Source organism: Falco cherrug, chromosome 9 (assembly GCF_023634085.1).
Source record: "Falco cherrug isolate bFalChe1 chromosome 9, bFalChe1.pri, whole genome shotgun sequence".
NCBI lineage: Eukaryota > Metazoa > Chordata > Aves > Falconiformes > Falconidae > Falco > Falco cherrug.
In genome coordinates, this window is record NC_073705.1 from 4,597,695 (window position 1) to 4,611,799 (window position 14,105).

The 14,105-nt window shown below is 38.7% G+C and overlaps 1 protein-coding gene across 9 annotated transcripts in view; it reads left to right on the forward strand.

Moving 5' to 3' along the window:
• GARNL3 (GTPase activating Rap/RanGAP domain like 3) overlaps positions 1–13,768 on the forward strand; it is an 80,402-nt gene extending 66,634 nt beyond the window's left edge. For all 9 annotated transcript variants that reach the window (XM_055720547.1, XM_055720550.1, XM_055720548.1 and 6 more), the window contains 7 exons: positions 528–594; positions 2,612–2,719; positions 3,853–3,971; positions 4,406–4,541; positions 5,647–5,856; positions 6,173–6,284; positions 6,993–13,768. In XM_055720547.1, coding sequence (XP_055576522.1) covers positions 528–594; positions 2,612–2,719; positions 3,853–3,971; positions 4,406–4,541; positions 5,647–5,856; positions 6,173–6,284; positions 6,993–7,149 — 909 coding nt within the window. In that variant the 3' untranslated portion in view covers positions 7,150–13,768. The remainder of the gene's footprint in view (positions 1–527; positions 595–2,611; positions 2,720–3,852; positions 3,972–4,405; positions 4,542–5,646; positions 5,857–6,172; positions 6,285–6,992) is intronic.
• The last annotated feature ends 337 nt before the right edge of the window (positions 13,769–14,105 follow it).

The following is a 14,105-nucleotide window of genomic DNA, read 5'->3' on the forward strand; positions in this document are numbered from 1 at the left end:
TACCGTGGTTTTATCAGGCATTGGTTCTCAGTTCCTAAATTCAGGCTAGCCAGTAATCCTTGAGTACAGCCCTATCAACCTCTGTGTTAGTGGTTCTGAACCAGTAACTGGTGCATCTGATCTTTCTGCTAGTCATGATGTGCAATGGAGCTTCTTGGATGATTTTTTGAAACACATTGCTGTTTTTAGCACATCATGTTGTTTCACAGCTGTCCTGAAATCACCCTATTTCCCAAAATTTATATTGCCAAATAAGTTACGTGAGGTTTTTATTGCTTTATACTTTGAGTGTGGTATTGAATATTCAGTACTGTACAGAACTGAGTACAAAAGAAATTGATTTCTATCCTGAGAGCGTACTGAAAATTAATCACAGAAGAGGCTGCATCTGAAAAATTGACTTTTTTTTTTTTTCTTTTATCTGTAGTAGTGCCCTCCCCAAACTGTATTGCTTGTTAGACAAAATCTGGTAGTGATAACCTCGGTAGCCTCTGCCTATTCATTATCCTTTCCCATTACCATTGCAGGTTAATTTTGTTGCAGCTATTGATGTATATGAAGATGGTGAAGCTGGTCTACTGTTGTGTTACAACTGTAAGTATTTAGGGAAGACCAAAAATGGTAATACCTCAATTTCCTTATGTAAATCTACTTTTCATTGGGGTCTAGGTATGTATTTTAAAATAAAATCCAGCTTTTCATGGAAAGTTTTTCAATATACATGCTTTTAAATTTAAATGCACGTTATAGGGACTAGAAGTATTATTTTATTGCAGGGTATGTTGAATTTAGACATACTAGCTGTTAGATTTTAATTTTGGGTATATAGATGTATGCCTATATATATATATATATGAATTTATGGATGTTACCACCTTACTCACAAAAGTCCTATATCTTCAGATCCAGCTCATTCTTTAGTTATACACTTACTAGGTGTTTTCAAGACACGAGCAATTTAGCGTGCTACTCCTTTTTTTCTCTGTGTGCTGTCCTGTCCTGTCTTTGTGCTTTTTCTTCTGCCGACTTCTTGGCACTGTTGTGTAAATGGCATTGTAATTCTCTGTCTCCTGTTATAAAACAGCCTTTGACATAACATGCATATGCTCTTCTCTGCAGTACACAGGTACTTTTTTTATTCTAGTCGTCATGAAAATAGATGCTCTTAGCTTGAAACAGCCTTTGTGAGGCAATGCTGAAGGACAAGGCACAGCTTTCTCTGTTGCAGAAGACGTGTCCTGTTTGCCTCTCCAAATTGAACATTGGTGGAGACAGGACAAATAAATCTGTGTTCCAGCACTGGTATCAGACTGGTACCATGAGGCAAAGTTTAAACGTCTCTAAACATCTCTTCCTGTGCTCTGTGAGGCTTTATTGGTTCTGGTAGCTTGACAAGATGGTACCTGGTTCTGGTTCACTTAGCAGTGCCTCAGAACTACAAAGCTATCTGACAGAGCACAGTGAATTCCCACCTATATTTCTACATAGAATCAATTCCCCTCTAATAGACCCATCACTGAGCCACAGCTAGCAATCTTAGCTGATCTTAAAGTTACGATAAATGTGCTGCACAGGCTTGCAGCAACTTGAATTCCTATATCTAGGACAGTGTCACAGGGAAACCTACATTTGTTCTTTAGAGAGTTTTAGAATTCTGAAAGTGTCATCATAGAACAAACATGAAAACACAGGATTTGGCAGTGTCCTTCATTTGTATTTAGAAAAAGACCTGTAATAAGTCTCTGGATATAAACTTTGATTCAGTCTAAGAAGATCAATTACAGGAAAAAAATACAATTTTGCCTAAAAAAAAGAGCTAAAAGCAAGCAGCACATATTTGAGAGGGTTATAGGTGTTTACCTGAAGCCACCAGTACACTCATAGGAGCTTGTCAAGGAAAAAAGATAACTGCAATTGCATCTCATCTTTAAGCTTTCTTGTTTGCTGATATGACTTTGTGAGTCCTGAGCTTTAATAGATGTTTGATCAGCGCTTGTGCATGTGTATAAAGAAAAATATGTTAATAGTGGAAGGTTAAGTTCCCCATTATCTAGAGCTATCAAAAGTTCAGAATTGCATTGCCAGTAAGAAGCTTTATAAGCCAGTATTTATGTCTGACTCATAGAAAGACTGTTACTTTCTGAATCAGTGGACTTGACAGCAGCTAAGAAGTAGGCTCACTAGTTATGTGATTAATGAAATCCTGGTGTCTGTAATATCACATGTGTGTAACAGTCTTCAAAGAAGGTAAACTCTGCTAGCATGGCTACTTGAAGGGCAGAGAAGTACCGTTCTGTTGACACTGTTTTCTGACTTTTTCTTGCCTATTCCTCTATCCCTAGACAAGGTAAAGAACCGATAACTTGAAACAGCAATACTTACTTTGTGAAATATGACAGCTTATTAAAATGTAGATCTTTTTATTCTGATCTTTCAAATGCCGTGTTCACAGGGGAAGCACGTTTCTCTTCTCTGTTTATATATAGGACTACCACATAAATGCTTGGTTATGTATATAATGCCCATGCTTCTGCAAAATCTGCCTATGAAGTTGGTGTTTGTCACTTGTAGTGTAAGGTGATGGATGATGCTTTTTTCTTTATTGTTACAGATGTTTGCCAATACAGAAAGGTATATCCTTTTAATGGAGGTTCTCCACTGGTCCAGCCATCAGCTTATGACTTCCAGTTCAGCTGGAATCAAGTTCCTTATGCTGTTGGTAAGCAAATACCTCTTTTTTGTATTGGATGGCTGTGTTTTTCATTACTATTTAGGCTTACACTTGGCTCTTGGTGGAATTACAGTATGTGTGCTAGGAATAAGCATGTTACATTCATGGTGCCACTTAAGCTAAGTTTCTGCATATGATAATTTTAAAAAGTGGAGCCTTGGTGCCCAATTCTTCCTTTGCTGAACTTTTTTTTTCTGTCGTGGTTTAACCCCGGCTGGCAACCCAGCACCACACAGCCAGTTGCTCACTCCCCCTCACTCAGAGGGATGGGGAGGAGAATCGGAAAGGAATGTAGAAGGCAAGGGTTCAGATAAGAACAATTTAATAATTTAAACAGAATAAAGAGGTAAGGACAACAATAATAACAATAATAATAACAAAATGGAAAGGTGGGGGAAAAGGGTAAAGCAAAAGCTGGGCACGCAAGCAAAGCAAAACAAGGAATTCATTCACCACTTCCCACGGGCAGGCAGGCTCAGCCATCCCCAGGGCAGCCGGGCTCCATCACATGTAACGGGTACTCGGGGAGACAAACGCCATAATGCCAAATGTCCCCCCCACTTCCTTCTTCTTCCCCCTCAGCATGACATCATATGGAATGGAATCCCTCTTTGGCCAGTTTGGGTCACCTGTCCTGACTGTGTCCCCTCCCAATTTCCCGTGCCCCCCCAGCCCTCTGCCTGGCAGGGTCCAAGAAGCTGGGAAGTCCTTGATTTAGTATAAACATCACCCAGCAACAACTAAAATCATCAGTGAGTTATCAACATTGGTCTCACATCACAACCAAAACATAGCACCGTACTAACTACTAAGAAGAAAATTAACTCTATCCCAGCTGAAACCAGGACATTTTCCTTTCTTTTTCTTTTTTTTTTCTTTTTCTTTTTTTTTTTTTTTTTTTTTTTTTTTTTTGTTTCTCATTTTTCATTCAGTCTGCATTCTGGGCATGGAGAGTGACAGGCCTGATGGAGCTCAGTGTCTATCAGTATGTTAGACAACCCTTTTTGTAGGAAAGGCAGATACCGGAGAGGTCAGATACTCAAGAACAGTTCCCATCGAGCATCCAAGAAACATTTACATTAGCCGTTTTTCCTTGCCAAATATTTTTTGTTTCATTGCAGTCTGTGCTTTTCCTTATATCCTTGCCTTCACTACTGATTCCATTGAGATCCGATTAGTGGTGAATGGGAATTTAGTCCACACAGCAGTTGTGCCTGAGCTTCAACTTGTAGCATCAAGGGTAAGACACAGGAAAATCATGTTTGGCTATTTCTGTGATGTGTTAGGATCTAACTCACATAAGAAGTTGCTGCAGCCAAAAACTAAACGAACCAAAACTGAAATATGTTCTCCTTGATCTGTGGTAACTGTTCATCTGTGTGCTTTTAGTTTATATCAAGTACAAAGAGAATCAGAATCAATCTCACTGTCCTTTATTGCTCACAGTAATGTGGATCTGTGATATTTGACTGTTTATGGGGCGAATGCTGTCCTCAACATCACAGATGTTCCCCCATTTATAGTGGGATAACTTTTCCATGACCAACCCTAGTTGACTTAGCAGCAATACAGCAATAGTGGCAGTAGAACGTAGTGGACAAGTATTTGAGCTCTTACTCAGAAGATGGTTAAGAAAGTCTCACTGTACTAATGATGAGTTATTTGTCATTTCAGTCAGATATTTATTTTAAAGCTACTGCTGCAGTAAGTGGATCATCTGACAGCAGCTCTAAGGAAATGAGTTCAAGGAGTTCTCCTCAAACACCAACAGCTTATGAAATGCCAGAATGTCCTCTTTCTTCTCTAGAAGGTAACATGGTTTCCAGGCAACTTGAATTACGATCTCTGGTCATTTCAACAGTTGTCACATCTCAGTACAGCTGATCTTGAGTAAGATGAAATTGATAAAGTAAAAGCTCCTGGCTGGGTTCATAGCTGAGATTCTGGAGATTTTCTGTTTATCCACAGACAGGAAGCACTTGTCTGAGCTTTTGCCCCATAGTATCTCTTCTGAATGAGTGGCAGCACTGTTCTGAAGAAATAATTTCTGTAGGAGGGGAGGAATTAAGCTTAAGTAGCTTGATGAATCTTTGGCAATATGGCCAAGCCTAATAATGCAAAAAGAGGTATAAAATTGTGGGGAAACTTGAGATTCACATACACCATTCCTTTCATTTAAGAAAAGTTAAACTACCACTGGATGAATAAAGCTTTTTTGTGAACCAAAAGGAAGTTACAGCCTCGAAAGAGTTCACACAGTCAATTTAGTGTAACACGATCTATGAAAAATGAGTCTATAGGGGAACAGTAATGGAGAAACAAGGGAACATCAACTAAATAATGTAAGATGTGTGTATATCTTCCTCACTTAAATCTGCTGTTGCACTGTTGGCAAAAGGGGAAAGGAGAAAGGAATTGCAATTTCAGTTTTTAGAAGGCAATGCTATTTGATGGTAAGTTGTTGTTTTTTCTAGGAATTAGGAAAAGGTGGTATTTTGTGTCACCTAAGAAGAGGAGCCATAATTTAAATGACTTGGGATCCAGGCTCCAATGTACTTGAAACATTAAAATATATGGGGAATACAGCACAGAGTGCAGAGTCATGGTATAACAGTCAGAATACCAGCCTCAGGACATGCACATTTACTTCCTGGTTTCACTGCTGATTCATCGCATCACCAAGAGTCAATCTTCTTTTTCTCTCTGAGTCAAATTACAAGTCTGCACAATGTGGCTGCCTTTCTTCCTCCTAGTCTTTTTATATTGAAAGATCTCTGTGGCAAGAGGCATCTTTGTTATTTGGGTTGAAAAGCACACAGCACAGGTATAACTTTTTTGCATAACTTTTTGCTTGTAAGTATAAAGAATTGACTCTGTTCTGAAAGTTTAACGTTCTTTTTCCTTCTGTGTTTCAGGTGAAGTTCCATGCAAAAACCTGTACAAAATTCCTCTCAGTAATCTGGTTGGGCGAAGTGTTGAACGACCTCTGAAGTCACCTTTGGCTTCCAAAGTCATCACTACTACAGCATCCAGTGGCATTGCCTCTCTTCCAGTTACTCACTCACTATCCTTATCTCGTATGGAAATTAAAGAAATTGCAAGCAGAACACGTAAAGAATTGCTGGGTAAACTCTCTTCATTTTTCAGTGTTATTATCAATTGCCAAGTATATAGTTTCTGTCTGACTGTGGACAACTGCAGTCAGATTTGTAACATGTAACCAGTATTCATAAATAAGTAGTATAAACTAACAAATGAAACTGTGAGAAAACATTATTTGCAAATAGTCTAGCCAGCATCTGTTCACATGCAAGGTGACCATATTCTAAGCCAGGTAGAAACTGTTTAGTTAATAATGAAAACCAGTGACAGATACCTTAATGTTTTCATGAATGCTTTATTTTCTCTTAAGAGTATTAAGTCTTTTATTCCTCTGTTGAGGCCTCTTGGATGAGCCTATACCCAAGTCACAAAGTGCACAGAAGCAAAAAAAGGTTCCTCGAAGACAGTCAGACCCCAAGCAGGAAGCAGTAAGATCAACTAGTAGTGACAGGTAAATATACTGCCTTTAGAAAAGAATCTAAGTTAGACTGTAAATGTTTTCAGAATTGATTGTTCATGCTTGGCATGAGGCTCACTGATACCTTTGTATACTGATATGAATTTCATGCTAATATATTTGTTTAGAGTATCAGAATATTGAAAGTACTGAAACTAATACACTTTTTGCTAAAGGCATGTTACTGAGCAAAGCAAGGCTAAATGGGATTTTGTGGGGACTGGCTGCAGCTGAGCCTGTCATTACAATTTGGACTACTAGATTCGCACTGTGCAGGCTCACTTGCTATTTTCTTCATATGCACTTGTGTTGCTATTTCCATAATACATTTTGTGAAGAAACACCATAGCATTTGTCTGCTTGGCTCTGCTTAGCTGACCACACTGCCATTCTCTCATTTTCATTGTTTTCATAACCTGTGTTTGTGCCAGTATACAGTAGGCTGAGATTAACAAAGCAAACAAAATATCCGTTGCAATGTAAAATGATATTTGATTTATTTCACTATCTAGAAATCATTTGGGTGAAGGACTTCATTAACATTGCCTTTTGATGATTTTCAGTAGAGTAAAACAGGGAGAAACTCGGTTTTAATGGTCCCTCTCTGTCTTTAGGATAACTTGATTGAACCTAGAAAATAGCTATTGACCTACTTGCCCTGATGTGTGTATTTTTTAGTAACTTTTGTCTTCCTCTTTGTAGGATAATATCAAGCTCTTTCGAAAGCTACTCTGAAGGACGTCATCTTTCTACTAGTTCAGATCCCGATACTTTACCAAACAGGGAGGAGAGCTCACCATCTAGCTATCCATTTCAGCTGATTTCTTTATACGATGAAGATGACATTGACTTGAAGTGAAGACAGTCTTAAAACCCGTCTTCCTTACTTAACGTTTTCTTACAACTCTGTGAGCTCTATGGGAATGTTACAAACACTGCTTTTAGTGGTAAAATGTGGTTGGAAGTATTATTGGTGATTAATCTTTATAGAACCCATGTTGTTCTGGCTAGCTCAGCCTGATTTGGTGATGCTTATATCTTTGACATAGGTATGTTTTCTTTTCTCCATTAATGGTCGTTACTTTTTGTGGCATTCTAACAGTAGATAATCAATGAGAGATTTAGGCTGAACCTGAAGTAAACAAAAAGTATTACTAGTTCTGAGCTTCTTATAATTTGAAGTACCTGTATGACATTCAGCTAAGTTAACTGCTGTTATTACTACCAGAAGTTGTTTTACAACAGTTTGTCTTGTGGGGGAAGAAGAATTTTATAATTTAAATCACTCCTTTTGGTTTTTCAGTCTTTAAAAAACTAAACCAAACAACTTCAACAAAAAAAGGTTTGCAGGCAAGGTCTTTCCAAACAGTGCAGTCTGTCTGTGAAGTGATGCAGCTGTGGTATGTTCACTGAAGAATCAAGGATGTTTGATAAAGATCAGGTAAGATATAAGATACTGCCTTATTTGTTCTGGCCTGTCTGTGCACATTTTTTAGAGAAACTTAAAAACTGTTTTGGCATTAAGAATCCTTGAGCAGGAGACTTTTCGTAGAAGACACAAACTTTCAAAATATTCCTTAAGAATTGGAAGTAAAAAACCAAAACAAACAGCTGTATTTCCCCATCTACTGGAAAACTTATTCTAGTGCACCTACAGGTTTTCCCGTTACAGGCAGAAGAGCCAGCCCGTTTTTTTCTTCAGACTACACAAAGATTCCTATGCAGGCATCAGCGTTAGCTGTTGTCTGCTGTTGCACCAATAGTGTAAGTCATTATTCCAGATGATGATATCTTTCTAACTGGATCTGGACTGAAATTTCACTTCGAAGAAGCTAGTTTTCTATGATTAAATAGTCATCTTAGATCTTCTGTTATGTTAAAGGACAGGGTTTCATGTGTAAAGCTTGGGTGTTTTTTAACCCTTACCTCTATGCCAAAAATCAGTTTAAAACAGTATTCTGAAAAGGTTTTGTTTTGTTTGGGGTTTTTGCTTTGGTTTGGTTGTTTTTTGTTTTTTTCATGAAAATGCAATGCTTCCAGGCTTTTTATATATGAAGATTTTTAGCTTTATTAGCAATTATTTCTTGTTCTATATGTAGAATTACTTCTGTATCCTTGATTTGATTTTGTAATAGTATTCATGTGTCACGATTTCACTTTCTGTCCAAGCATGACCACCTGGAGATGTGTGCCTTTTGCTTCAGTCCGTCTGAATCTAAAACTGTTTTTGCAAAGTATTTTTTGCTGTTTATTGTATATAATGGCTTAATTGCTCCACCTAGGAAAATATGCAAGGCCTTACCTGAAAGGATCATTTTTGCCTCTCAACTGGAGTGGCTGATCAAGGAAAGGAGCAGTATTTTCACAGTAATTATTATAGGAGCAGAAGCAGTATTAACCAGTGGCTACTATTATTTTAGTATTTTTGCTATTATCACCCCATAGATGTGAGGGGTGAACCTTAATAAGCATCTAAAAAGAAGTGCCAGCTCCAAGTCTTTGCAAGAGCTTGTAATTCTTTTGAGTGTAATTTCCAGAGATTGCGTTAATTTACCTTGTCCTGTTTATCTGGGCAGCTAAGGTTTAGGAAAAAAAAAAATCAATCTGAAAGTATCACGTGGTGCTTATTATCCTGAAACTTGTAAACACTTCTGTGGACTTACCGAATCCATTTTAGGGAGTACTGCTTGCACTTAGGTATTTTTAGAAAGCAAAAGCACCACCTTTTTCCATAAATGGATTTCTCAGTGTGGTATTTAATTTGTTATGTGAGTGTTTTCAAAGACTGTACCAGTGTGTTGCAAAACTGGGGATTTAGTTAAAATACAATTGTAACTGAAAACTTTGCTTTTCACTGTTAGGGTATCGGATTTTAAATATATTGCAGATGTTCACCTATGGTACTCCAGCATGATTTAACATGACTAAACCATTGTTCAGTAGCAGTTGAAGCATATATGGAGATTTTAAAACTTGTTTTGAAGAACTGGAACACACACATATTTAGGTATCCCGAGAGACAAGCCTTACAGATGGGGCGCTAGGGGGATCGAGAAGAACGAAGAAAACTTGACAGAAAGCTTGACCACAGCCTGTGATGGTAGTTAGGATGCATGTAGATGTGGCATTTGTGTCATAACCAAAACATGATTATAGAAAGAGGGGCCATAAAGCAAGAGTTACTTTCTTTAACCAGAACCACAGCAGCAGCTATAAAGTATTGCTGTAAATTAAGGGAACGTGTGTGTCTGCGTGTGTGTGTGACATCTTCTGAAGGTATGCCTGTTATCACAGCATCGATGACATCTAGCAGTAACAGACAGCAGAAAGGACTGTAAGGAGTACAAATTAAATTTGATTGCTTAAGCTAGACAAAACTATCAGACTAGCTTCATGGCACTTATCTGGAACCAAGGCACTGGTATAGTTTGAAGGGGGAAGCCCAGCAACTGCCACCCACCACCTCCCACCTGAATTTTATGCTACAGCTTGACTTAAAGGGTCAGGTGCAAGCTGCTACACAGGTCACAAAGGGAACTACCAGGCCTAATAGACTATTACTCATATAGGACAAGAAAGATCTGAACCGTTCAAACTACCTGTCTTCATTCCTAATGTATGCAGTAAGTGCCTTAACAGGGCTGCCACTTCTTGAGTTTTTGCTTCTGTAATTGATCTGCATGTCTTGCAGGGATGTAGGAATAACATTAGACCTAGCAAGAGAAGTTGGGAGGGATCAGGCAACGTTAGTTTGATTTATATGACACCTAGAGGTGGTAGCAGAGGCTTCAGGGTCATGTATATGTAACTTCCTACCTACTTACTGCATGACAGCAGCCCAGAGTATAGGTGGAAGGCAGAGAACATGGTAGTAAAGTTCCAATTTTGACACAAGCCACGAGAACCAAATTCTGTGAAGGTCTTCATCATATCTATTGTATCAAAAGAAAGTATCATGCAATAATGTGAAATTGCTGGCACAACTGGACAAATAGCCACCGTACAAGGATGTGGTTTCAGTGGGCTCTTAACAGTCTCATCAGAGTGCCCTGAGTTATATGCCTTTCAGTGTGATGAGTTGGCATCCTCTGAATTAGCTCCTAGTCATTGTTTCTCTCAAAATATTGTCTTAGACCCATACCATTCCAGCTGCTAATTAAAGTCAAAACAAAAGCCATCTGGTGGTATTGATATATAAGCTCTTGCATATCATTGATAAAGGCAAGGGTTTTATACATCTGTGCCGGCTCCCCTACTTCAGACCAGTGTCCGATGACAAGGCTTGTTGGAAGGCTACTGGGATGGACAGCTATATTGTCGTGCTCTCCAGCTTTAAAGACATGGTTTTTCCCTTCTGCTTTTCCAGCATGTGTATGCATCTACTCATTAAAACTTAGAAAGCAGTCTTGGGCACAAACTGTAGCCATGCCCACCCTAAGTATAGCCCTTCCTACTTTCATATCTTACGTTAAAGCTGCCTTCAGCCTGCATTCCTGGTGTTGGCTGACCATCTCATGGATGAGAGAAAAGATAATCTTTGTATCTGCAGCTATGTAAGATTAAGGTGGGCATAGTTCTAATTGAGAGGAATACTGAAAAATCTTGCTACAGATGGATGGAAGAAGTCCCTTCTGTGAAGGAAGAATTGTTGCCGAACTGAACACTTGCTATCAAGCTAAGCTCAACTGAAGGCTCATTCTGGACTCGTAATAGATAAGTTTCTGCAAGAAATGTTTACTATCCCAGCATGCAGGATTTGTTGGAGAAGGTGATGCTCAACCCCTTCGGGCTAATAGTAGAATCACCACTTGAGCACTGTGCCTTAAGTCTGACTAAATCATAGGAATGTTGTTTACTTTGGTGGAAGCATTAGACCGTACAGGCAGTTAGTTCAGAATGTGCTTATGCCTCCTTACCAACATGGGTAATGATGCATGGAATCACAGAATAGTTGAGGCTGGAAGGGACCACTGCAGATTATCTAGTCCAGTACCCAAACCCACACACCTCCATTCAAAACAGCATCAGTGTCAGGTGGTTCGGTGCCACATTGTTGCATTTTGAGTCCGTTCAAAATGGGGATGCAACATTTTGAGCTAGGTACCATCTTTGTCCTGTATTTGCATTACAGCATGCATATAAACCGGACAGCTTTCAAGTGTGACTAGGACTCGAGAGCCCAGAGACACACAAGCTAATTCTTTCACACACATGCAATATGTAGCTCTTAAGGCTGAGGATTTGATGAGCCCTTCCCAAGGTCTACAGTTTGGGCTTTAGAAACTGTTGCAGACTTAACAGTCCAGCTCTTTCTTCTAGTGGCAATGCAGTACACATAAATTTTAGAAATGTTTGAAAGTAACAAAACACTTCCTTCTAAGGAGAGGTAGACTCGCATGCAATTTGAAAGGCTAGGTGCTGTTTATGGTAGTGAGAGCTCTGGACTTCTAGGTTGAGTGGAAGTACGGATACCTTCAGCATCCTGTTCTGTAAGGAATAAGTAGGACCTGTTCTGATTACAATCCTTTCTGGGTTTGGGGCTGGGGTGGGGGTTTCTTTTTTCTGTTTGGTTGCTTTGGTTTCTTGGGGGTTGGGGTGGGGGGCAGGGAGAGAGGCTGTGGGGTGGTTTTGTTTGGTGTTGGGGTTTTGTATTTTTTTTTTCAATGCATAGCGTACACTATACAAGTGGCACCCAGAATGAATAGCAGGTTTGCTGTCTGCCCTCATGTAACTATTTCTGTACATATGCAAGTACTTGTAATTGATTGGTAGATTCAAATTAATTTTTTATTTTTTTTATTTTTTTTATTTTTTTTTTTTAGTGCTAGGCTAGTCAATTGAATAACCAACAGCTCTTAATAAGGCAGGGGACAGGTAGCACCCCTGTGAAGTGTAACACTATTACATACCCAGTTAGATATGGTCAAGGTTGCTGCTCCTGACATTTACTTTCTGCTGTTCTATGTATAGTCCACCAAGCCACAGATTCAAGATCATCCATGTTTTCCTAAAGGTGTGGGTCTACACCTTGTGCTTGCAGATGCAGCAGCTTTCCCAGAGCTGCTGGCTCAGTCTGCATCTGAGATATTTAATCCTTTGGGTTTGGATTTGTTTTTTTATATATATATATATATATATACACACACACACACATATGTGTATATATATACGTATGTATGTATATACATATACATGTGTATGTATCTGTAATTTCTACCACAAGTTTTAAGGGGTTAGAAGTCCTAAGCGTATTCAGGAATTTAAAGTTATGTGATCTTACAAGGGGAGGGAGGGGGACATGGGAAAATCCCAAATGCAAGTGATAAGGCATTTCTGAATCATTTTTTTCGCATTCTTTGTATGAAAATGACTGCCATACTACTGTCATTACTTCACATATGCATGTTCATATGCAGAGTGCTTGCTCAATCTGTTAAAGCGGTATTTTCTCAAATAGGCTTAGCCTGATTTTGTGGAGAAATAAATTACACCCTGAGAATCTAATATTAACAATATGGGAAAGCGCCTGTGACAATATGCAGCAAACATCTGTACTTGCATGCAGGTTAGGAAGTATTTTTATACTCTTACTTAGTTGAGCACAGCAACTTCACCAGCCTGTCTACTGCCTAGCTGCTTCTTTGTTGCTGATCTGCAACTGACTGACTCCTGTTTGCTACTGGAAATCATGGTATTAGCACAGGATTTGAAGAGAAAATTTAAGAATTATTTTCTGCATATTTATTTATAGTTCTATTAGGTATTTATCTGGTTGAATGGAAAATGTTATGTCTCTAAAGGTTCATGCAAAAAGCGTTATCAATCTGGAATGTCAGTTTTAACTAAGTCTTTGAATGTTAGCAGACTGCTTTGTAATTTAATAATTGCGTATTGTTAGGACCGTTGCTGTTTGTGATCAGAAACTCTTATCTACCACTTGTCTTAAATGCTGACGTATTACCATTGTTTTTAATGTCACGTGATAGTGTGTATGGCTTGTGTTTTAGATGTGACATCCAAATAGAAACAGTCCTATCACAGCTGGAACTGTTTTAAGTGCCATTTACACTTTTGTGAAGGAATAACAGACTATTTATTTCTTCATATGTAATAAACTATAAATTTGACCTCACTTCTTTCTTTCACACATGCAGAACTAATAGCTTTTCCAAATTTGGCTCACTAGACAAGAAATTAAAAAGACAGGATGTAGTATGATATTGCATACAGCTCAGCTCTGGATTACTGTTTCCATTTGAGTTCTCCAGAAATTTTGTTTCAGAAAAGTCATTCAGTTAGAAGTGCTGTATCATACCTGTGAGATTGCTATTTGTGTCTTAAGCATTACCCATCTTTGGTAAGAACTGTAATCCAGCATTGGCTTGTGTTTCCAGGCATCTTTTAGACTTTCAGAGACCTGCTCCAGTTGAAGATCTTTACTGCTTAAATTAATACTACAATAGATGGTTTTTCTCCTTTTCTGGCTAAAAGTGTATTCTTGCTGTTGCCAAGACCTTGTAATTCCTTTTGAGAAAGCAGTGCTCCTTCCTGAATTCCAAAATACATTTTCCTAAGAGCTACAGCCTTTGTGATTTAAATGCATTCCTAGCCAACTTGACTGCAGTAGGAAAAATAATGCCAGCTCAACACTAACGCTCATGAAAGCCAAGCATTCATCTCCGGTTGGGACCAACACTTATTCCATGGTCAGGCATCCCAGAAACAGTAGCAGCAGCACGAAGGTAAAGTACTGCATTCTGAAATTAACATTACCCAGGCTACATAATTCATTTACTCACTGTAACATGAATACAC